This window comes from Moschus berezovskii, chromosome 22, assembly GCF_049115385.1.
Source record: "Moschus berezovskii isolate FMDL1 chromosome 22, NW_MosBer_1.0, whole genome shotgun sequence".
NCBI lineage: Eukaryota > Metazoa > Chordata > Mammalia > Artiodactyla > Moschidae > Moschus > Moschus berezovskii.
Genome location: NC_142481.1, coordinates 9,108,878 through 9,133,218, shown reverse-complemented (window position 1 = coordinate 9,133,218; position 24,341 = coordinate 9,108,878). Strand labels below are relative to the sequence as shown.

The 24,341-nt window shown below is 48.7% G+C and overlaps 1 protein-coding gene across 1 annotated transcript; it reads right to left on the bottom strand.

Annotated features, from left to right (window-relative positions):
- Positions 1-2,490: 2,490 nt before the first annotated feature.
- Positions 2,491-8,429, bottom strand: LOC148774326 (tetrapeptide repeat homeobox protein 2-like). The gene is made up of 5 exons (XM_088829964.1): positions 8,405-8,429; positions 7,781-7,950; positions 6,824-7,302; positions 3,446-3,567; positions 2,491-2,570 (listed from the first exon to the last, which is right to left on the bottom strand). The coding sequence occupies exons 1-5, from the start codon at positions 8,427-8,429 to the stop codon at positions 2,491-2,493; spliced, it is 876 nt and encodes a 291-aa protein (XP_088686090.1).
- Positions 8,430-24,341: the final 15,912 nt, after the last annotated feature.

The window sequence follows — 24,341 nt, the reverse complement described above, 5'->3', positions numbered from 1 at the left end:
CGGGAGGACTTTGTGCTGATGGAATTTCTCTGTATCTGCTCTAACACCATGGCCACTGGGCACAGGCCACGCAGTGCTATGGAGAGCTTGAAGGGTGGTGGATGTGACTGAGGAACTGAGAGTTTTTTAGTTCATTCATATTTTTGGCTGTGCTGCGTCTTCATAGCTGTGCTCCAGCTTTCTCTAGCGATGAGTAGGGGCCACTCCCTACTTGTGGGTCACAGGCTTCTCATCACACCTGTTGCGGTGCACGGGCTTTAGGTGTGTGGGTATCAGTAGTCATGGCCCACAGGCTTAGTTGCCCCGAGGCACGTGAACTCTTCCCGAACCAGAGATCGAACCTGTGTCCCCTGCATTGGCAGGCAGATTCTTAGCCACTGGACCACCAGGCAAGTCTGGAACTGAATTTTTATTTTACTTTATTTCAACTGGCATTCAAATTCATGGCAAGTGTGGCGCGTGGCTATCTTATTGGACAGTGCAGATCTAGACAGAGACTCTCTTCTGCTATTGCCCCTGGACCCACAGCATCCTCAGTCCGCATGGCTGGGGAAAGAAACACGCACTAGCTCTGAAAGACCTTAGCCAGGAAGTGACACACATCTCAGTTCTGGTCGCAGCCCATTGGCCAGAATGGTTCCAAGGCTCCACCCACCTGTAGAACAAACCTGGGAACGGTGGTCAGGAAAGGAAGGGGAGCCCGAAAAAATGGTAAGCGCTAGAAATATCTACCAGGCTCCTTTTGATTTTACCTATGGGTGGAGGAGAAACAGAAAATACCATGACCCTATTATGTCTTAACCAAGACAATTCATGTCTTCAAGAAAAAGAATTCAGCAGGATCGTCACTGGAAGCCTGACCTGGGGGAAACACTGAATTCTTTTCCAACAGCGACACCATGTAGCCACTTGGGAGAACTGCAGCTTCCCACATCCCCTCGGATCACCAGGAATCAGTATGCACTATAGAATCATTTCGGAGAAGGCAATGGCAAGCCACTCCAGTACTCTTGCCTAGAAAATCCCATGGATGGAGGAGCCTGGTGGGCTGAAGTCCATGGGGTCGCTAAGGGTCGGATGCGACTGAGCGACTTCACTTTCACTTTTCACTTTCACACATTGGAGAAGGAAATGGCAACCCACTCCAGTGTTCTTGCCTGGAGAATCTCAGGGATGGGAGAGCCTTGTGGGCTTCCGTCTATGGGGTCACACAGAGTCGGACACGACTGAAGTGACTTAGCAGCAGCATAGAATCATTTCCTTGAGATTTGCCGTAAAGTGAATCACCATCTTAGGCTTGGTGACATGACACTTTTTTTTTTTCTTTTGCCATATGGCATGCAGGATATTAATTCCCAGACCAGGGATCGGGCCCACATTCCCTGAATTGGAAACTTATAGTATATTATTATTATTATTTTTTAAAGGTGCATTTATTGGTTGTGGTGGGTCTTCCTTGCTTTGGGTGGGCTTTCTTTAGCTGCAGCAGACGGGGCCTACTCTAGAGTTGCAGTGCGTGGGCTTTTCACTTCAGAGGCTTCTCTTGCTGCGGAGCCCCGGGCTCTAGGCGCACAGGCTTTGTTGCTCAGTGGCATATGGGATCTTTCCGGAGCAGGCGTCAAACCGGTGTCCCTTGCATTGCAAAGTGGAGCCATGTCCACTGGACCACGAGGGACGTCTCCAAGAACTTTTCTGTATTTTCATGTTTTCCTTTCTTTACCTCGTTGGGTTTTCATGTGCTTGGTTTATGCCTCATGGTGGCAAGATGGCAATGTTTAAATCAGAGCCTCAACCAATTTCTCTTTTTTTCCTCTATTTTTGAGGACCATTATGAACCTATGGGTTTGTACGTATTTGACGTCTTTCAACTTGCTTGCCGACATTCTTCTTTTGAAGTTCTAATGGTCCCACCTTTGGTTTCTTCAGGCTGGTCCCCGAGCGTTTGGACAGAAACCCCATCGTCTCTGAGAGCTTTTTTTGTGCTTTTGCTGATAAGATGGTGTCAGTTCACCTTCATTTTTCCTGCCTCAGACCTGGATCCAATCTTTCTGCCAAAACTCGGGTTACTCCCAGAGGGAAATGATATTTAGAAACGATAATCTGTGCTCCTAGCAATCTAGATGAGAGATATCAAAATCCCCAGGCCCTCGGGGGTCAAGACGCCCCACGTCTATGAGTGGGAGCAGCTCATTCCAGTCAGCAGTGCCTCTGCCTCTGGGTCTCCCTCCTCTGCCCCTGTTTCTTCGTGTGCTTCTGCATCGATCCCTAACAGGGTCTGTTAGATAAGCAGGAGGAGCTTCTGTTGCGTCTTGGCAGCCCCCAGAGCCGTCCATCCTGTCATGTCTGTCCATCCCCCCTCCCCAACCTCCGTCACCTGTCACATGACTCCCTTCCCTCTCTCTCCAGTTTGATCTAATTTTCCTCTCTGCTCTCCTGAGGCCTGCCGGCATAAGAGGATTGGCGCATTTGCTAAATGGAACCAGGACAGGGTCAGAGGACCGGCTGTGGGGGAGACTCAGGGGCCAGGATGGCCGCAGGAGGCCGGTAGGGGGCGGTAGAGGAAGAGGGAGCTGGAAAGACAGAGGTGAGTGATGCTCCCACCTCAGACGGGAAGAAACAGAGGGAAGGTATTAAAAGGGAGGACATGCTCCCTGGCTGTGATGGTTAGCAGTATTTGCCTGGTCGTGCGTGCATGCGTGCAAAGTCATGTCCGACTCTGCGACCCCACGGATGGTACCCCGCCAGGCTCCTCTGTCCATGCGGATTATCCAGGCAAGAATACTGGAGTGGGTTGCCATGCCCTCCTCCAGGGGATCTTCCTGACCCAGGGATCGAACCCCAGTCCCTTGCATTGGCAGGCAGGTTCTTTAGCACTAGCGCCACCTGGGAAGCCCTTTGCATGGTCACTGGCTGCATATTTAAAGAATAAATAAGATAAGCTATAAATGAAGAGGGTGTGAGCAAGAGGGGGATGGAGGAACTGAGAGAGAAAAGAAACATTGTCTGGAGTTTCAAGCAGTATGCGCTAGTCACTGTGCAAAGGACTAGGATTCCATCAACTCCTCATAAACCTCTTTTATGGACTTACAAAAACTATATATTATTTAATGTATCCAGCTGAATGAGTTTGGAGATATGTGTACTGAAATTTTGAATAAAAATGCAAATGCAGCCGAGTATGTCTGTGATCTACACCACACTCCGTCCACTGCCCGAGTCACGGCAGATCAATCAGGACTAGAGGAGATTGGGCAGCTTCATCTTTCCTTCCCAAGAGCATCTCCCTGGGACTTATGTTGAGGAGGGGGTCCCGGAGACCCCAACAGCACCAACAGCCGAAAGGGAAGTCTCCTGGTCACCAAGGAAACACGGGCAGATGTGAGTGGGGGTCTGAGAAAGTTCTGAGCTTCGTCTGCCAGTGAGTGCCATGTCCCCTTCAGCCCACCTCCGATCGTGCCTGTGCACGTATTCTGCAGATGCTGGCCTGACTGGCCTAAGAGGTTGGCACACGTGGTGAGTGAGACTAGGTCAAAGCCAAAGAAACCTGCTGGGGAGAAGTCCAGGGACCTGAAGGGGCAGGAGAGAGGCCAGAGAGAGGGAGAAGGAAGGGAAGCACAAAGGGCAGAGAGATGGGAGATGGGTGAGTCAGAGGAGGGAAAAGATGGAGATGGGGTTCGGGGGGTTGTCTCAGCGGTAGAATAGTGCCCGCGTGTGTGCTAACTCGCTTCAGTTGTGTCCGACTCCTTTCGACCCTACGGACTGTAGCCTACCAGGTGCCTCTGTCCATGGGATTCTCCAGGCAAGAATACTGGAGTGGGTTACCATGTCTTCCTCCAGGGAAATCTTCCCCGATCCAAGGATGGAACCCGAATCGCTTAAGTCTCTTGCATTGGCAGGCAGGTTCTTTACCTCTAGCACCACCTGGGAAGCCCGGTAAGATAAGACCACCCATTTATCCAGCACTTTCTGTAAATCAGTGCCCAGCGTGTCAATTGCACACTCCGTGTAATTCACACCCACCCAAGGTGATGACTGTTACCCAAAGTCTCACAGAGATCCAGCTGTCCACATGGCTTTCTCTGAGCGGTCCAAGAAGCAGATAAACAGTAAAACTCGAGAGAGTGGAGGGGTTAAGGACTGAGGTCTTCAGCTGGGCAGCCTGGTTCACGCTCAGCTCAGACACCCGCCGTCTTCTCAGAAAGGCAGTTGAAGGCTCTGATGTTTGGTGTGACCTTCTGTAGGTAAAGGATTAGGTTGCTGACCTTAAAGGACCTTTTGTAAGGATATTAGAACATGGAGGACGGCAGCTGTCACATGGAAAGTGACACATGCGGGAGGGACCTTGTCTGTTTCCATTTAGGGAGCAGGGCTGGGGTGCCTCGGTTCCCTTTCCTTTCTGCCCCACCCCCTAAATCCCCCTCTCTGCCTCTCTGTATGACTCCAGTCTCTCTCCTGTGTCCCTCAGTCTCCTTGTGGGGTCTGTGTGTGTGTTTTTTTGGTCTCCATTCCACCCAGGGCTTCTCTGATAAACACGGTCTCATTCTATCCTCGCAACTGTCTCTCCACCACCCCCCAAACCACAGTCTGTCACGTGGACCTCTAAATCCCTGCTAATTCTCACTCTATTTTGCTGAGGCTGGCCTGGCCTAAGAAGATTGGAGAATTTGCTAAAGGGGACCAGGATGGGGCCAGAAAATTGGCTGTGGGGAGAGCTAGGGGTCAGGATGAGCAGCAGAAAAACTGGAGACAGAGGGAACAGGTAATTAGTGCAAAGTTATAAAGATCAAGGACCCCAAATGAAGACTTTGTGGACATCGATCCATCTGTGACTGGACCCTTGATTGATGACAAATTAACTAACCTATCCACAAAATGACCACTGGAAATCCACGTGCGTGCTCAGTTGCTCGGTCGTGTCCAGCTCTTTGCGACCCCATGGACTGTAGCCCACCAGGCTCCTCTGTCCATGGGATTTCCCAGGCAAGAATACTGGAGTGGCTTCATTTCCTTCTCCTGAGGATCTTTCTGACCCAGGGATCGAACCTGTGTCTCCTGCATTGGCAGACAGGTTCTTTACACACTGAGCTCCCTGGGATGGAAATCCATGAGGAAAGAAACAGAAACCCCTACCTCACACCATACATCCACAATCAGTTCTAGTTGTTTTAAGACCTAAATATGGGGGTTAAAACTATTATGATTTTAGGGAAGAAGACATTATCTTTATGTGCTAATGAAAGGTATCTTAAACAAGAAGAAAGAGGAAAGCAGTAGGGACTTCCCTGGTGGTCCAGTGGTTAAGAATCCTCCTTGAAAAGCAGGGGATTTGGGTTCCATTCCTGGTTGGGGAATTAAGATCCCACATGTTGCAAAGCAGTTAAGTCTTCGTGCCACAAATATTGAGCCCTCATGCTACAATGGCTGCAGGAAACAGCGACTATCCCACATGCCCCAACTAAGACCAGATGCAGCCAAAGAAATGCTTTTTAAAAAGCAGCAATGCTAGAGGAGAAAAGAGCAACTCCTGCCTCCACAGCCCCGCCCCAGAAACCCCCGTGTTAGCTGCTCAGTCGTGTCCCACTCTTTGCAACCCCCATGGACTGTAGCCTGCCAGAGTCCTCTGTCCATGGGATTCTCCAAGACAAGAATACTGGAGTGGGTTGCCATTTGAAACCCCTGAACTATATTGGAAACAGCAGACTGGGAATCTCAGACTAATGTTATCTGTAAACTGTTTTCAGCTTGAGACAAAGCAAGTAGACCTTGAATGTCAAGTTTTTTTTTAAATTATTTTTTACTGTGCTGGGTCTTCATTGCTGCATAAGCTTTCTCTAGTTTATTGAGGTGGCTTCTCCTGTTACAGAGACCAAACTCTAGAATGTGCAGGTCTTAGTAGCTGTGGTGTGTGGGGTCTTCCTGGACCAGGTATTGAACTGGTGTCCCTGGCATTGCAAGGTGGATTCTTAACCACTGGACCACCAGAGAAACCCAAAACAGTCAGCTTTTATAAACTTTTATGTCAACTTGAAAATGGGGGCCTATTTTGTAAAAAATCATTTAAAATTTATTTAAATTTTTTTTATTCTATTTTTTTTTCAGCGTATCAGTGTGCCACTGATGTAAACGAGAGAAAAACACTAATTCATCACAAAAGATAATGAGAGGCACTGAAACACACAACATTAAAATCAAGAAAATGCTACGTATAGAAAATACACATGGGAAAAATGTTTGTAACACTTTAACCACCAAAAAAGATAGACAATATAAATTCAGACAATTTGAGAGAAATGGAAGGGGCGGGGGAAAGGACAATTTACAAGTATCCCTAATGTCCAATTAACACCTGACAAGAGCTTACTTAATTTCTGCATCATTGGAGGCATCAGTACTAAAACTATAAAGAAGCCCCAAGAGGGCAGGTCGGCAAACATGAAAATGTCTCAAATCCTCAACATTCAGGGGGCGGCGAATGATGTTGGTCTCGCTTGCACAGAAAGTTCTCCTGCAGCATCCACCAAGCCGGAGCACACACGAACGGCCAGCAGCGATTCCATTGACAGCAGTTCCCACGTGCGCCCCAAATAACCGGGCAGGGAGCTTCAGGGCTTCGCGGTGGCCTCACAGTGACACAGAAACGCCCCCTCCCCAGACCGGCTCAAGGGAGATGCACACAGTAAACCAGCTGTGCAGACCAAGCCACCGCACCTTCCCGGACGCGGGGGCGCCCCGTGCAGGCTCCCAGCGCCCTGGGCCTCTCTGCCCCTCGGGGTCTGCAGGACTTTGCGGGGACAGATGACCACGACCCTATAAATTCGTGAACCGCCGGGAACCTAAATCGTCCTCATCCACCGGGGACACAGAATTCAAGGGGGAAGAGGGTTCGGAAAAGAGCTCCCCGGATGAGAACAGCAGGGCACAGTCAGGAAGCGGAAGAGCATCCGGGCGGTAGTTCGCGGCGTCGGGGTCCCGAGGCCAGCCCGGGGCCGGGGCCGGGGCCGGAGCAGCCGGGCCGTACACGTGGACGCCCTGTGCCGGGACCCACGTGGCCGGGTGGTGGCTGGAGACGCCGGGCTCGGGCGCTGGGAGCACCCCCGCGGGGCTGGGGGGAGGAGGGCGGCTGTAGAAGCCCGGGCTGTCTGGGAAACGCGGGCTCGCAGCTGCGGCTGCAGATTCCGGGGCGGGGGCGGGGGTCCAGGGGTCTCCGGGGTCCGTGGGCGCGTCGCCGGCCCTCTGGTATCCGCCCTCGGCCTGCCGTCGCTCCAGACGGGAGCGCTGGGCCCGGCGGTTCTTGAACCACACCTGGGGGTGCAGAGGGGACCGGGAGGAGGGGGTGTGAGAGGCGAGGCCCCCGCAACATCGCCTCTGCTGGGGGGGGAGGCTGTCCTGCTGAGAGTCCCGCCTCCCCTCCCCCTCCGCCCCCCACCCAATTAGAGGCTCCTGGGGTTCAGGAGGCGGCGGGAAGGGGCGCAGAGGGCAGGGGGCAGGGCTTGGGCACCCACGGGGCAGGAAGGGGTCTGCCCGAGAGGGTGCATGGGGTCAGACGCCCTGAGGGCTGGGCACCGGGACACCCCGGGGCAATGGGGGCGTCAGGCAGGCCGGATGCGGTTGGCGGGGTGCAGCACAGGGTTGAGGCGGCCGGGGCTCCAGCCCTGGGTCCACAGCGGGGAGACCCCTTGCTTGCTGCGGGACCCGGGGCAGCCCTGGCCCCTCTGGCCTCGCGGTCCCCAGCAGAGGCCCCGGGAGGGCGGAGGGGCGGCCCCGGGCGGGAAGCTCAGACCTGCACTCTGTGTTCGTCCAGGTGGAGCCTGGCCGCCAGGCGCAGGCGGTCCTGGTAGCTCGGGTACTCGTTCTTCAGGAAGGCTTCTTTGAGCGCCTCCAACTGCTCTTTGCTGTACACCGTGCGCTCCCGCCGCTTTCTGTTCGGGGGCGCTGACCTCTGCGTGGGGCCTGACCACCGGGGAGACAGGGTCCCATGAGCCCAGGAACCGGCCCCAGCCCGCCTGGCACCCTCCCCCTCCCTGGACCAGACCCAGGTGAGCGGGTGGGACTCAGGCCCGAGGGCGGGAGAAGCCTGGGGCATCCGGAGTGAGGTTGTTGGTCAGACCTTGGCTGTCCGCCCTCCAGCCCTAACCCCTGCAATTCTCTGGGCCTCAGTGAGCACAGCTTGGAAATGGGCTTGATCTCAGCCCGTGGAGTATTTATTCCAGGACTCTGCCCTGGGAAGGCAGGCAGGACAGGCTCCTTGGTGACCCTTGGTGCTCTCCCCAACCCCCTACCATCTCCCATCCAAGGGGAGAGCCACCCTGACAGGCAACCCCCGAGGGCCAGGCTCTCTGCTCCTCTCCCCCAATAATGTGATTCCACCCCCAAACTCCACTAAGTCCCAGGAGGCCAGACTCACTCATGATGGACTCCGGTTCTTGCATCCTCCTGCTGTTCTGCTGTCAGAGTTTGAGACTCTGCTCACAGGCCTGGGACAGACATCCCGGTTTTATGCTGTGCCCACCTAGGCACACCCTAAGGGTCCTGAAACCCACCCTCTCTTGCCCCACCCTCAGCCTCCCTGCCTTGCAAGAGAGTGATTAATAATTGGTTAATCCTTTTATTTGATGTTGTTGTTCTCAATCATGTCCAACTCTGAGATCCCATGGTCGGCAGTTTGTCAGGCTTCCCTGTCCTTCACTATCTCCAGAGTTTGCTCAAACTCATGTCCATTGAATGTGTGCCACCCAACCATCTCATCTGCTGTCCCCCGGTTTTTCTCCTGCCCTCAGTCTCTCCCAGCATCTGGGTCTTTTCCAGTGAGTCGGCTCTTCGCATCAGGTGGCCAAAGTATTGGAGCTTCAGCTTCAGCATCAGTCCTTCCAATGAATATTCAGGGTTGATTTCCTTTAGGATGGACTGGTTGGATCTCGTTGCAGTCCAAGGAATCCTCAGAGTCTTCTCCAACACCACAGAAGTGTGAAATCGGGCTCCTGGGACCCAAACTCCTGAATGCAACAGGGAAACCAGACCCAGTTCATTCATCCACAAAGGGCAGGCCCCAGGCTGTCTTAATACAGAGGGTTCCTGGTGCCTCTCAGGACAGGTCTCACTTGCAGCTGCTCAATAATAAAAGACTATTAAAAGTCCCTTGGACAGCAAGGAGATCAAACCAGTCAATCCTAACGGAAATCATCCCTGACTATTCATTGGAAGGACTGATGCTGAAGCTGAAGCTCCAATACTTTGGCCACCTGATGCGAAGAGCTGACTCTGGAAAAGACCCTGATGCTGGGAGAGACTGAGGGCAGGAGGAGAAGGGGATGACAGAGGATGAGATGGTTGGATGGCATCACCGACTCAATGGACATGAGCTTGAGCAAGCTCCAGGAGTTGGTCATGGAAAGGGAGGCCTGGTGTGCTGCAGTCCATGGGATTGCAATGAGTTGGACATGACTGAGCGACTGGACTGAACTGAGGCTGTGTAGACCTGGATCTAAGCATTGCTTGTGCCTGGATCTCCGGGAGGCCATGGGCAGGGGAGACCACAGCTCATGATGCTCATCCCCTGGGACTTTTATTGTCATCATCGGGAGATGACAAATAAGTGATCAAGTACAACATGAAACAAAGCAAAGAGATCTTGTTTTCCGATTTATGTCACTCTCTGATGCTCACGGTGGCATTTTGCCATCAGTGGACATTACCCTGCTCCCTTTCTGCCAACCTTCTGCCATAATTGTACATCTTTTCTGCTTCTTGGGCAGCTGGGAACACACTAGTCACCAAGACAATCAATGGTGCTGCTGTCAACAGGGGCGAACCTGGTAATGTCCTTGGTCTATAGAATGTAACCGGAGGCCACCTTCTCTCTACTTCTTCAAGGTAATAAATGGAACATCGTGATGTTTCGATGAGCAGTGACTGAGAAGAGACACCATCCGGGGACTGGTAGCTGAGGGGATGCAGAATCTGGCTTTCTCATGCTTTGGGAGTGTAGGTTGGTATCTGAGACAGACTCGGTGATCACTGCCAATACCCTCAGCCAAAGACCATCAGTTGGACAGTGATGGTACATCTATTCTGTCCAGAGACCTGAGTGGGTGATTCCATCCTCTTTTGGTGGTACCCTCATGAGTTCAGGGGTCAAGGGAGAACATTAATGACAAGGCTCACAGTCCAGGACGCTAGAGATACATGGGCGATCACATTCAAAATTAAATATAACAAGGACTTCCCTGGCAGTCTAGGGGTTAGGACTCTGCCCTTCCACTGTGTGGGGGCAAGAGTTCGATCCCTGGTTGGGGAACTAAGAGCCTGCAAGCTGTAGTGCAAAAAAAAAATTAAATAAAACAAAAATGTTATTATAGGTCAAGTTCATTGTTTTGAATTGCTACTTAGTTACAGAAGGTATAGAAAAGTTCTGTCATCTGTCAACTCTTCCCTATCAAGCCTAACAAATGTGGTGGGAAAGCAGGAGTGATAAGAAGAGCAATTTCCCTGCCCTCAAAGATTTTCTAGTGTGGCAGTGTATTTGGCCAATAAAAGTATAACTAGATGGACTAACTCACTGATACTGTTTTAGGAAAATGTATACACTAAATGTGAAAATGTTCATGGCAAGCACTATTCACAAAAACCAAAAGGTGGAAATGAAACAAAAATGTCCATCTATTGATGGAGGGATAAACAAAATGTCATGTATTCATACCGTGGAATGTTGTTTTAACCACAAAAAGGAATAAGGTACTGATTCATACTACAGTATGGATGAACCTTGAAAACATTAGGCTCATAGAAAGAAGCCAGACACAAAAGCTCACATGTTTATGGTTCCATTTATAGGAAATGTCCAGAAGAGACAAAGCCATAGGGACAGAAGGCGGATTAGCACGTTCCAGGAACTTGGGAGAAGGGAAAATGGGGACTAACTGGTCTATTTCGGGCGGTGAAAAAGTTCTAAAATGGATTATGGTGATGAATGGGCAACTCTGTGAATACATTAAGAAACCCTGAATTGTATACTTTAAATGGGTAAATTTTATGTTGTCTGAATACCTATCAGTAAAAATATAATCATGAATGCAATGCTAATATTACTGCCTGCTAGATTGATCAAGTTGGGTGGGACACAGGGATAGGGAATGTGGCATTCTCTCATTGCTGCTGGAGTGAAGGTTGGTGAAAGATTTTTGGAGATCAAATTGGTGAAACTGAATAGGAAGGAATGAGTATAATATTCTTCTTCTTCTTCTTCTTTTTATCAAAAGGGATTTACTCCTGGGAGAATTTTCTTTTTTTCTTGGTCATAGGAGGGATGTGGGATCTTAGTTCCCAGACCAAGGGTCAAATGCCCACACGCTGCAGTGGAAGCGCAGAATCGTAACCCCTGGACCTCCAGGGCAGTCCTAGTCTGGGAGAATGCTTGACCACTGTGAACAAGCGAGAATAAGTTTACTTGAGCTATCAATCAGCTGAACAAATCAGATCAACTTGTGTCCTTGAAAAAGAGAATAATTCTTGGTAACTTTAGACTGTGGAATGCTAATTAACAAAAAGAATGAGGCTTAGAACCTTTATTAACAATTGATGATTTTCAGTGTAGTTTTTGCTTTGTTTGCCTGGTGTATCTCTTTTGTCAAAATAAATGTGTCCGAAATATCCCAAATCTCCCAGTCTAGAATGAGAAAAACTCAAAAGTTACTGACTAATAATGTGTTAAGTGACCTGGATGAGTGTGCAGTTTTTGAAGTGGAGTAATGTCTCAGATGGGCTTCCCAGGTGGCTCAGTGGTAAAGAATCTGCTTGCCAATGCAGAAGACACAGGAGACTCTGGTTCGATACGGGAAGAGCCCCTGGAGGAGGAAATGGCAACCCACCCTATTTCTTGCCTGAAAAATCCAATGGACAGAGGAGCCTGGTGGACTACAGTCCATGGGGTTGCAAAGAGTTGGACACGACTGAACTACTGAACATGCACGCAATGTCTCAGACACATTGTTCATTTATGAGAATGTATACATTCAATAAGCACATACTATATATATATATATATATATCCATAATATATTTGTATTAACAAAAGCAAAAAAAAAAAAAAAAAAAACCCCAGCAAAATCAAGTACCCAGAGGCCGTGTTCATTTTTTTCTCTTTTCTACTTCTTAACGGCTCTTATTTTTTAATTTGCAAGCAGGGAAACAAGGCTAGTTTCTGGCTCTGGGTGCTGCCCCAGGCCACGTGGATGCCTTGCCTTCTGTTTCTCTGACCTCATTTATCCCTGGGCTGGATGGAAGCCCAGAGGGCAGAGCCCATCCAGGGACAGCTGGGGGAAGCAAGCTTTCCTGAAGGTTCCTCCTTGGACGGAAGAGACAGAGATGGGAAAGGGGTCAGTAAACATTGGTGCTAAGAGGGAAAAGTTATTACTTTCATTTTTGATTCAATCGGAACAGAAACGATGACTCTCTCCCCATCCATCAATTTCTTGATCTCTGCAGCCCCCTTTCCGGACAAGCCCTGCTTTTGGCCCTCCCTGTATGGTTGCTTCATCTCTGCCTCCTGCCCGAGAGATGCCCATCGAGAGACCTCTCCGGCTGTCTGCAATGAGTGCATGCTAAGCCACTTCAGTCGTGTCCAACTCTTTGTGACCCTATGAACTGTAGCCTGCCAGGCTCCTCTGTCCATGGGATCCTCCAGGCAAGAATACTGAAGTGGGTTGCCATGCCCTCCTCCAGGGCATCTTCTCAACCCAAGGATTGAACCCAGGTCTCTTATGTCTCCTGCATTGGCAGGCAGGTTCTTTACTCCTGGTGCCACCTAAGGCAACACTAAACGAGCAATCTGGGCTTTGAAGACAAGGCTGGGGAGGTGGAGAGATGGGGGCCAGGGTTTTGATCTCTACCTTCTAGAACTTCCTGGTCTGTCTTTCCGTCACTAGGGCTCTTTTCTGGGTCTCTAGACATTGCTCTCTGCCTCTTCTTTCATTTTTGAAACACAGTCCATCCTCACTATTTGCAGATTCCCTATTTGCCAATTTGCTTACTGGGTAAAATTGCTTCACAACAGCCAAAGGAAGACTCCAGCGTGTTTCTAGTTATTTGCAGACTTGCGCAGAGCTGTGAAAAATTCAAGGAGCCACCCTCACGTGCTTGCAGCTGACCAGGAATACAGGGACACTGCCTTCTTGTCTCAGTTCTTTTGCAATAAACAAGTGCCCTTTTTGAGGTCTGTTTGGGCCGCATTTGGGATGATATTTTTGTGCTTTTAAAAATCATGGTAAGATTTTATAATATAATATTGTTTTAACAATTTGTAAGAATGTAGTTTGGGCTTCCCTGGTAGCTCAGCTGGTAAAGAATCCACCTGCAATGCAGGAAACCCCGGTTCGATTCTTGGGTCAGGAAGATCCTCTGGAAGAGGGATAGGCTACCCACTCCATTGGGCTTTTCTGGTGGCTCAGATGGTAAAGAATCTGCATGCAATGCAGGAGACCTGGGTTCGATCCCTGGGTTGGGAAGATCCCCTGGAGGAGGGCATGGCAGCCTACTCCAGTATTCTTGCCTGGAGGATCCGCATGGACAGAGGAGCCTGGCAGCTGCAGTCCATGGGGTTGCAAAGAGTTGGACATGACTGAGCAACCTAGCACAACACAGCACAAGTATAGAGTTCAGTAAATACATTCACGGTGTGTGACCATCACCACTCTCCATACCTATATCACTGTGACAGAGAATCTGGACCCATTAAACACACACTCTCCCCCTGCCCCCAGCCTCTGGTAACCTTTGCAGTACTTTGCCTCTCTCTGAACTTGAAAGCTCCGGTTACCTCCTCTAAGTGGAATTGTATTTTTTCCTTCTGTGTCTGGCTCATTTCACTAATCAGACTGTCTTCAGGGTTCTGCTGTGTTGTAGTGTGTATCAGAATTTTATTCTTTCTTACAGCTGGATAATATTCCATTATATATATACATATGGCTTCCCTGGTGGCTCAGAGGTTAAAGCGTCTGCCTGCAATGCGGGAGACCTGGATTTGATCCCTGGGTTGGAAAGAGCCCCTGGAGAAGGAAATGGCAACCCACTCCAGTATTCTTGCCTGGAGAATCCCATGGACGGAGGAGCCTGGTGGGCCACAGTCCACGGGGTCGCAGAGAGTTGGACACGACTGAGCGACCTAACTCATATGTGCGTGTGCTGCATTTCGTTTCTTCATCATCTGTTGACGGACCCTTGGGTTGTTTCTGGCTCTTGCCTCTTGTGACGAGCGCTTGAACTAATGACACGATGTTTAAGTCTTTGCTTTCAGTTCTTTTGGATATATACCTAGGAGCGGAATTGCTGAGTCATATGGTACTTTGGTGCTTTTTTGTTGGTGATTTCACTATTTATTTTTTCATTTATTTACTTTTTTGCCGCGACACAAAGCATGTGGGATCTTAGTTACCCAACTAGGGATCGAACCCATACCCCTTGCCTTGGAAGCGAGGAGTCTTAACCACTGGACCATCAGGGAAGTCCCAATCTTACTGTTTAAAATACTCCCAGGCACAATGCTGAATCGTCTTCTGTTCGTTTCCAGAAGGCAGCGACGCGTCCCGCTGAGAAAATACACGTTTCGAGATAAGCTTCCTTCCCGTGTAAATTATAGTGCTGCTGGCCATGTGCGCAGTGTGCAAGAATCAACTATAGTAAACAGTGTCCTTAAACAGAAACACACATGAAACATACATGAAACAAGGGGACATACTGACTGATGGAAAGGCAAGCAGAGGCTCAGAGAAACCTAAAAGCAGAACTGAATAGGAGCATTCCGTGTTTGAAGTGGCTTTACAAAACTACTCAAAGAATCATAGCAAAAGATGTCACCTGTGAGAGCAGAGCTTGGAAGGGAGGGAGCCAGCAGGCATAACAAGCCTGGGGTCTAATCTGGTGGGGGAAGGGTTGTGAAAATTCCCAGCCAAGTGTCAAACGTCTGGGAAGAGTGGAACCTGACATTGGCTCCCTGACCAGACAGGTTTCTGCCTCCACAAGTTCCCCCCCCTCCGTGAGGTCTCATCCTTGCTCTATTCAGAAGGTTCTGGAAAGAATAGGGGATGTGGAACCCGTGAGTTCCTGGGGCTGTCTGCAGCTTGGTAGCCTCGGGAAGGAAGCCCAGAGTGTTCATCAGACGCTAAAGGAGAAAGGGCTTGCCCTCAGGGGCTGCCTGCTGCTCTGATCTGGAAAACCTTCTAGAGTCTAACCATTGTCCCTCCGGCTGGAACGCGAAGGCGGGCAGTGGGGGTGGGGGTAGGGGTGGGAGGCTGGGGAGGTGGTGGTGGGGAGCTTCTGAGCGCAGGCCAAAGGCTGTCAACATCTGTCCCGTAAAAACACACGTGCCAAGAATTAAGGATTCTAGAAGAGACACGAAAATCCTTAAACAGAGGCGAGATGGTGTGAAGACGCAGGCAGAAGCGTCAGGCTCTCCCAGGCGTGGGGAGTAAGATGCCTTGGCTCCCAGGTGCCCCCGCCCCGTCCCTCTGTCCCCCCAACGCCCCGCTCCCCGCATCCGAGTCTCCTCTTGGGGGTCGCAGTGTGTGAGACGCCTCAGGCCTCCTCGTGGAAGTTGCAACAAGCAGGAGTGTTCTTTCCCGACGGTCTGTCCACTCCCTCCCCCAGCCCATCACATGACGGTCCCCCCGCCCCCCCAAATTCGATCTAATTCTCTCTCGGCTCTGCTGAGGCCGGCCTGGCCTTAAGAGGATTGGAGCATTTGCTAAATGGGACCAGGCCAGGGTCAGAGGACCAGCTGTGGGGAGACCCAGGGCCAGGGCGGCCGCAGGGGGGCGTCCGCGGCGACCAGGAGCCCACCGGAGGGAAGGGGCGAGCGGGGCGGCGGGCGCATGCGCACTCCCTGGCTGCTTGGGCCACAACATCCAAGTGGCTGCTGCTGCTGCTGCTAAGTCGCTTCAGTCGTATCCGACTCTGTGCGACCGCATAGACGGCAGCCCACCAGGCTCCCCCGTCCCTGGGATTCTCAAGGCAGGAGCACTAGAGTGGGTTGCCGTTTCTTTCTCCAATGCATGAAAGTGAAAAGTGAAAGTGAAGTCGCTCAGTCGTGTCCGACCCTTAGCGACCCCGTGGACTGCAGCCTACCAGGCTCCTCCATCCATGGGATTTTCCAGGCATGAGTACTGGAATGGGGTGCCATTGCCTTCTCCGAAGGGGTTAGGAGGGTGCCAACTTGGTTGATGGAAAAAATTGATCTTGAAACTTCTGATTTCCGACCCTCTTTCTCCTCTCTGTCCCCCTAGGAGTCACAGGGAGTTGTAGAGATGGGGGAAAGGGGTACAAGCGAGGGACTCAGAGATGATCTGGGGCTCCCGATCAGACAATGTTCTGGAAGGGTCTGACCTGCCAGCAATTTTCTGCAGAGCCCTGAGGTTCACCTCAAGACATGAGGTACCTTGGAGTGTTGGGCTTTTTCAAGGAAAGCATTCAATTAAAAAAAAAATACGGAATTTAAAATAGATTTTAACACATTTTTAAAAATTAGAAACATTTTAAAAAATACCTCCAATTTACTTTGAATACAATAAATAGCAGCTGATATGACCAAGCTTCCTGAGTCCTCAGTAACTTTGAAAAGCTGGTGAGGTCATGGGTTGTGTCTGTTTCCCCGTGAACCTCCCAATAAGAATGAGCCAAGGGTAGCAATACACTCAAGGACATTGGTTTTGATGGGCAAAGAAACCTTGGCCCAAATATTGTTTTGCTTCGCCATTAGCTGTGTGTCTCTGGGCAAGTCTCTCCTTTGTCGGCATCTCAGTTTTCCTCCTCTGAAGACCTAAGCTGATAATTCTCATCTCTGAAGCTGACAGTCTGTCCAGTGTACATGCTAGTATGGAGAGTCCAGCTCTTCTATCCAAAGAGGCTCCCGAGTTTGGTCAGTAAGGGGAGCAGTCCTCCCCATTTGTCTGGGCTCAGGGGTTCCCAGTCTGCGGGGCTTCCTGTGTTAAACTGCATGTGCGCTCAGTCACGTCCAACTCTTTGCAACCCCGTGGACTGTAGCCCACCAGGCTCCTCTGTCCATGGGATTCTCTAGGCAAGAATACTGGAGCGGGTTGCCATTTCCTTCTCCAGGGGGGTCTTCCCAACTCAGGGATGGAACCGAGGTCTTCTACATCGGCAGGTGGGTTCTCTACCACTGAGCCTTCTAAACTGGGACAGTCCTGGGAAAACTGGGTTGATTGAGGCCTTTATTCCTATGTTCCTCTGGGGTCCTATCGTTTGGGAACCTTGGGTGTGCTTATGGTCTACTCATAACAGAGTTAATGTCCTTAGGACCTAGTCCAGCAGCACAGGCTCTGCCATCACTATTGATCCCAAAGAATATTTTATATATACAATATGTATATATGTATATACGGAGAAGGCAATGGCAACCCACTCCAGTACTCCTGCCTGGGAAATCCCATGGACGGAGGAGCCTGGTAGGCTGCAGTCCATGGGGTCACAAAGAGTCGGACACAACTGAGCGTCTTCACTTTCACTTTTCACTTTCATGCATTGGAGGAGGAAATGGCAACCCGCTCCAGTGTTCTTGCCTTGAGAATCCCAGGGACGGGGGAGCCTGGTGGGCTGCCATCTATGGGGTCGCACAGAGTCGGACATGACTGAAGCGACTTAGCAGCAGCAGCAGATAGACCACTCAGGCTTTCACCTGGAAAATGAATAATTTAGGTTTGAAAGTCACCTGAAATCTACCCCTCCACCTTCCACCATTTCTTACTTCTGATTTCATACTGCCAAGTAGCTGCCTGGACTATTCCAACCTAATTTATATTATTAGTCACACATGGCTTGCATCCAAATAAAAAATGCTTTAAAACATAAATATATAAGTATAAAATTATCATAAGGTATGGATAAAATATACATTAAGAATTACATTTGATAATTAGATATACACTCTAAGCTTATCATATTCCCATAATTAATCTATTAGTATATTATTTTCTTGAAAGTATTACCTACACAGAATATTAATGTTGTTGATTATTACTGCCAATAGATTGCTCAGATATGATTTACAAAATAAGAAATTTAGAAATGTCAAGGTCTTCAGTAGGAGGATGTTAGGATAAATACGAGATACAACCATTTCATACTCTTTCATACATAATGCTTTTCTGAAAAGAGACACAAGTCAAATATTCAAAACTTTCTAAAGATATGTTTCATTTGGAAGAAAAAGGATTATAAAATTGACTAAATATAATTGTAGGTAAAACTGATGAAATTTGAATATTGTCAGTGGATTAAACCAATGTCATTTCTTCATTCAATTTTGGAGTAGAGTATTGCAAAATGTCACCACTATGAGAAACTGGATGAAGAACACAGTGGATTTCTCTGTACTATTTTCTGCAACTACATGTTAATATAAGATTATCTCAGAAATAAAAATCCATTATTCCTAAAAAAAAAAAAAACAATATGTATATATGTATATATACACACACACATATGTGCACACACACACATGCAAATGTATAAGTGTACTATTTTTACTATGTCATGTGATCTATAATATAGAATTATGATATATGTAATATTACACACATATGTCTTTATCTAACACACATTATTGTCAGCCTTCACTTTTAGCCATCCTGAGGGGACATAGAGGCATCCCCGTGAGGTGTTAATTTCCATTTCCCTGATGACTGATGAAAAGTCATTCTGTGTCGTGAGTTCACGAGCCATTTGCTAGCTTCATTTCTGAAATGCCTGTCTAAGTGTTCTGCAACCTGGGTGAAATTCAAGGCAACGATGTTTCATAATCCCAAATAGTGGAGCCAGGGAGATCACCGTCCTTGCCCTGGAGACCAACCAGTTGAGCCTGAGGCTGTTGCTTGGGGCTCCTGCAGTTCAGCAGCTCTGGGTCCAGGCTCCCACCTGAGCAGGTGCTTGGACAGGTGAGGTCTGGAGGCTCACACCCATCTTGTGGGTTGTCCTGGACATAATTTACAATTGGCGAAACCAAGCCTGGGGGCGGGGGTGGGGGGTGGGGAAGGCGCCTGCCCCTGGACCGGCAGGAAGTACTACATCCAAAGGCAGTGATGAGTTTTGCAGAAAATAAAATGGAGTGAATGTGTTAGGCAGCTGGAGGGGTGCAGGTGTGAGGAGCCCTCAGGCGTGTGGTTGAGCCGAGACTGAAACCCATCAGTGACTTGAAGCAAGGGTCCTGCAGCATCTCACACGGCCTGGGGCCACCCCCATGGTCTAACCCCGCTCCCTCCGCTGCAGTCATGGGCCCTTGATGCTCCTTGGCAGACACCAAGGTTCTCTTTTGTGTCTTTGTGAATTGGTCATCTGTCATTGTAATGAATGGGTGTTTATTCCCTCCCTGAGGCCCTCCTCCGTCTCACTGTATCTCTCAGTCCTCTGCTCCCCCTCAGGGTCTCTGTGGGCTCCGGGAGGTGGTGGGGGACAGGGAGGCCTGGCTGCTGCGGTTCATGGGGTCACAGAGAGTCGGACACGACTGAGCGACTGGACTGAACTGAACTGAACTTGCTCTTCACCCCCAGCAGTTCTGAGACCCTGGCTCTTGTGGGTCCCCCGCTCTCCTCTGGGCACCTTCCTTGTGCTTGGCTATCTGTGAGGACAGAAAGAATAGCCAGGGGGCTGGAGGGGGAGTGAGTGGTTAGGAGCCTGTCCACACAGCGATGGGCACAGGGTGGCCTGTCTTCTAACTGTGATCCTGAGCAGAGAACTGATGGAGGCTGGGGCTATAGGGCTGCAAAAATAAGCTTCTGCAATCCTCCTTGTCTAGGCTACAGGCAGTCCACATAGTAAGAAAAAGTTAGATTGGAGATAATATTTCCCTCCAATATTCTTTTTTCTCTTTTTTTAAAAATCAAGGCACAATTAAAAACATTATTGGGCTTCCCTGGTGGCTTAGATGGTAAAAGAATCGCCTGCAATGCAAAAGGCCTGGGTTTGCTCTCCGGTTGGGAAGATCCCCTGGAGGAGGGCATGGCAACCCACCCCAGTATTCTTGCCTGGAGAATCCCAGGACAGAGGAGTCTGGTGGGCTACAGTCCATGGGGTGGGAAAGAGTCAGACACGACTGAGCGCTAAGCATACACACACGATTTTGTGGTTGTACTGGGTATTAGTTGCAGTGCAGGGGATCTTCGGTCTTCTTTGCGGCACGCGGGATCTTAGTTCTCTGACCAGGGATCGAACCTGGGTCCCCTGCATTGGGAGAGTGGAGTCTTAGCCACTGGACCACCAGGGAAGTCCCAAGGCACAATGAACAAACAAGAAAATGCATATATTTTAAGTGATTAGCTTGACAGACTTTGACAAAGGCTTACTCTTGGCATGCTGTCAAATGTAGAACATTTGTAGCCTCCCAAAAGTTCCCTCAGGCCATTTTGCAGCCAGTGCTCCCTCTCCAGTCAACTGCTTTTTCTGATTTTTTTAAAAATTTGAGATCAAATTTACATACCATAAAATTCCCATTGAGAGTATCTCATGGGATGGTATAGTGGTGTTTCTATAGAATTTTCACAAGATTGTGCAACCATCATCATGATCTAATTTCAGAATATTTTAATCATCCCCCAAAGAAATCCTGTCTGTGTCCACTAACCAGTCACTCTCCATTCTCCATCCACATATGTGCCAGCCCTGGCAGTGATTTTCTGATTAAAAAAAAATTTTTTTTGTTTTTTCTCTCTCTTTGGGGAAAGTTTATTGGTCGTTTATTGTGATTTTAGGGTTAATTTCCTTAATGACTAAATGATAATGATAATGAGTTTTTTGTTTCATTTTTTGTTCTTCATAAGTCTCATGGCAATTCAATTTTATTCCTCTTTTTAAAAATCAGATATTTTGTTCTTGAACTTTGGAATTATACAGCTCAGAGCGTGTCTTCCAACATTACCAAGCAACGAACTCAGTTCTGACACTACTTACCTAGAGACAGGGTCAGATTCCAGTGGTTAAGTCTCAGTGTCACGGGGCTGCCCTCCTCCTCCCCTTCAGACATCAGTCTCAAGTCCAGATTGTCACCTGTGCCCCCGACCACCAGTCATAAATTGGATATTCCCATGATCCCCTCCTTGGATTTCATTAATTTGCTAGAGTGGGCTCACAGAACTCTGGAAAACACTGGCTAAATTATCACTTTATTATAAAAGGATTTTAACAGTCAGATGCAGTAGAAGAAGAGATAGATAGCATCACCAACTCAATGGATGTGAATTTGAGCAAACTCGGGAGATGGTGGAGGAGAGAGGAGCCTGCAGTCCAGGGGGTCGCAAAGAGTTGGTCATGGCCGTGACTGGACAACAGCAGATGCTGAGATCCAAAAGGCCCCCAAACCCAGGAGCTTCTGTGCTCTGTATTCTGGGGTTTGGAGTCTGCTACCCTGGTGGCTCAAAAGGTAAAGAATCTGCCTGCAATGCCGGAGACCTAGGTTTGATCCCTGGGCAGGGAAGATCCCTTGGAGGAGGGAAGGGCAACCCACCCCTGTATTCTTGCCTGGAGAATTCCACGGACAGAGGAGCCTGGCGGGCTACAGTCCATGGGGTCGCAGAGAGTCGGACATGACTGAAGGGACTGACACTTTCACTCTTTGACCCTCGCAGCACAAAGTTGTGTCCTAGTTCACCAACTGTTAAGCTCTTGGAACCCCATCCTGTGGGGTTGTATGGATGTTTCATTACATAGCCATGACTGATGAAATCCTTGGTCACTGGCATTTGACCTCAATCTCTAGCTCTTTCTACATCCCAGGAGAGGGTAGCTGGGTGGAGAGTGGGAGTGAGGTGGAAGGGACTGAAATTTTAATCCTTTAATCCCAAGATTGGTTCCCCAGGCAATCAGTCCATCCTTGAGTCACCTAGGGCTTTCTGAAGGGTATCTAATTAACATAACAAAAGATATCTTTGTTTATCTCCTCACAAGAAATCCTGAAGGTTTTAGGAGCTCCAGGGAATAGGCTTCCCTAGTGACTCAGAGGGTAAAATTCTGCCTGCAATGCAGAGGACCTGGGTTCGATCCCTGGGTTGGGAAGATCCCTTGAAGAAGGGAATGGCAACCCACTGCAGTATCCTTGTCTGGAGATTCCCACAGACAGACAAGCCGGGTGGGCTACACCCCATGGGGTCCCAAAGAGTTGGACGTGAGCTGGAATCAAGATTCCCAGGAGGAATATCAATAACCTCAGATATGCAGATGACACCACCCTTATGGCAGAAAGTGAAGAGGAACTAAAAAGCCTCTTGATGAAAGTGAAAGAGGAGAGTGAAAAAGTTGACTTAAAGCTCAACATTCAGAAAACTAAGATCATGGCATCTGGTCCCATCACTTCATGGGAAATAGATGGGGAAACTGTCAGATTTTATTTTTGGGGGCTCCAAAATCACTGCAGATGGTGACTGCAGCCATGAAACTAAAAAAGACGCTTACTCCTTGGAAGGAAAGTTATGACCAACCTAGATAGCATATTAAAAAGTAGAGATATTACTTTGCCAACCAAGGTCCGTCTAGTCAAGGCTATGGTTTTTCCAGTGGTCATGTATGGATGTGAGAGTTGGACTGTGAAGAAAGCTGATCACTGAAGAATTGATGTTTTTGAACTGTGGTGCTGGAGAAAACTCTTGTGAGTCCCTTGGACTGCAAGTAGATCCAACCAGTCCATCCTAAAGCAGATCAATCCTGGGTGTTCATTGGAAGGACTGATGCTGAGGCTGAAACTCCAATACTTTGGCCACCTCATTTGAAGAGTTGACTCATTGCAAAAGACCCTCATGCTGGGAGGGATTGGGGGCAGGAGGAGAAGGGGACGACAGAGGATGAGATGGCTGGATGGCATCACCAACTCGATGGACATGAGTTTGAGTGAACTCCGGGGGTTGGTGATGGACAGGGAGGCCTGGCGTGCTGTGATTCATGGGGTCGCAAAGAGTCGGACACGACAGAGTGACTGAACTGAACTGAAGTGACTAACACACATGCCAGGAATGACGAAGGTTAAAGATATATTTTTGGGATTTCCCTGGTAGTCCAGTGGCTAAGACTCTATACTACAAATCCAGGGGACAGGGGTTTGATCCCTGGTTAGGGAACTAGATCCTGCTACTAAGAGTTTGTATGCCGCAACTAAAGATACTTTGTGCCATAATAAGATAAGGTACAGCCAAATAAATAAATATATTGTGTTTGGCTTCTTTTACTCAACATAAGATTTTGTGAATCATCCATGATGTTATACATGTAGTAGATCATTCCTTTTTCATTGCCGAGTAATATTCCATCGCATGGCTGTGTCACACTCTGTTCTTTTACAGCTCAGTAAGACATTTGGTTGTTTTCCCATTTGGGACTTGAGACATGAGAAAAGCTTCCATGAACATTTCCATATGAGTCTTTTGATGAATATACGTTTTCATTCTTCTGGATAAATATCTAGAAGTGGATCTACTTACGAGGTTAAAATAACTCATCTTCATAGAAAACGGCCAAGTGGTACTCCACTTGTGGGACCATGCCATTCCCACCAGAAAGTACAAGAGTTCCCAGTCGTTCCACAACCTCACCAACAGTTTGGTGGTTATGTGTAGTATCTCCTTGTGTGTGTGTGTGTTTCTTTCTCCAGTGACAAAGACTATCTTTGTGCACTTATTGGCCATTTGTATATATTTTGTGAAGGGTCTCTTTCAGCTATTTTATTACTGAGTTGGAGTCTTCCTTATGTATTCTGGATACACGTTCTTTGCCAGCTATAAGGTTTTGCAAATATCTTCTAACAGACTGTAGCTAGGATTTTCTTTAACTTGAAGTTTTTTGAGGGTAGAAGTTCCCCATTCTAATTCAGTCTAATTTTTAAAAAGATTTTTTAAATTGGAAGACAACTGCTTTACAATATTGTGTTGGTTTCCACCACACACCAATCAACCACAGGTGTACGTGTTCCCTCCCTCTCGAACCTCCCGCCCTTTTCCCACCCCTATGGTTACTGCTGTCCGTGTCCCATTCAAGAAATCTTTGCCTGCTTCTTGAGGTCAAGAAAACATTTCTCCTTTTTTTCTAGGAGGGCAGACTATATGTCACCATATGTCGACTATATGGCTGACTATAGCCACTGGACCACCAGAGAAGTAAGTCCCAAGAAATATATCTTTGATCTTTGTCATTCCCGCATGTGTATTTGTCACTTAGTCATGTCCAACTCTTTGGGACCCCCATGGAGTGTAGCCTGGGTCCTCTGCATTGCAGGCAGATTCTTTACCATCTGAGCCACTAGGGAAGCCCATATGTCACTATTGACTTGAGTCTTGTTTCCTTTCTCCCAGCAGTGTTTTGTC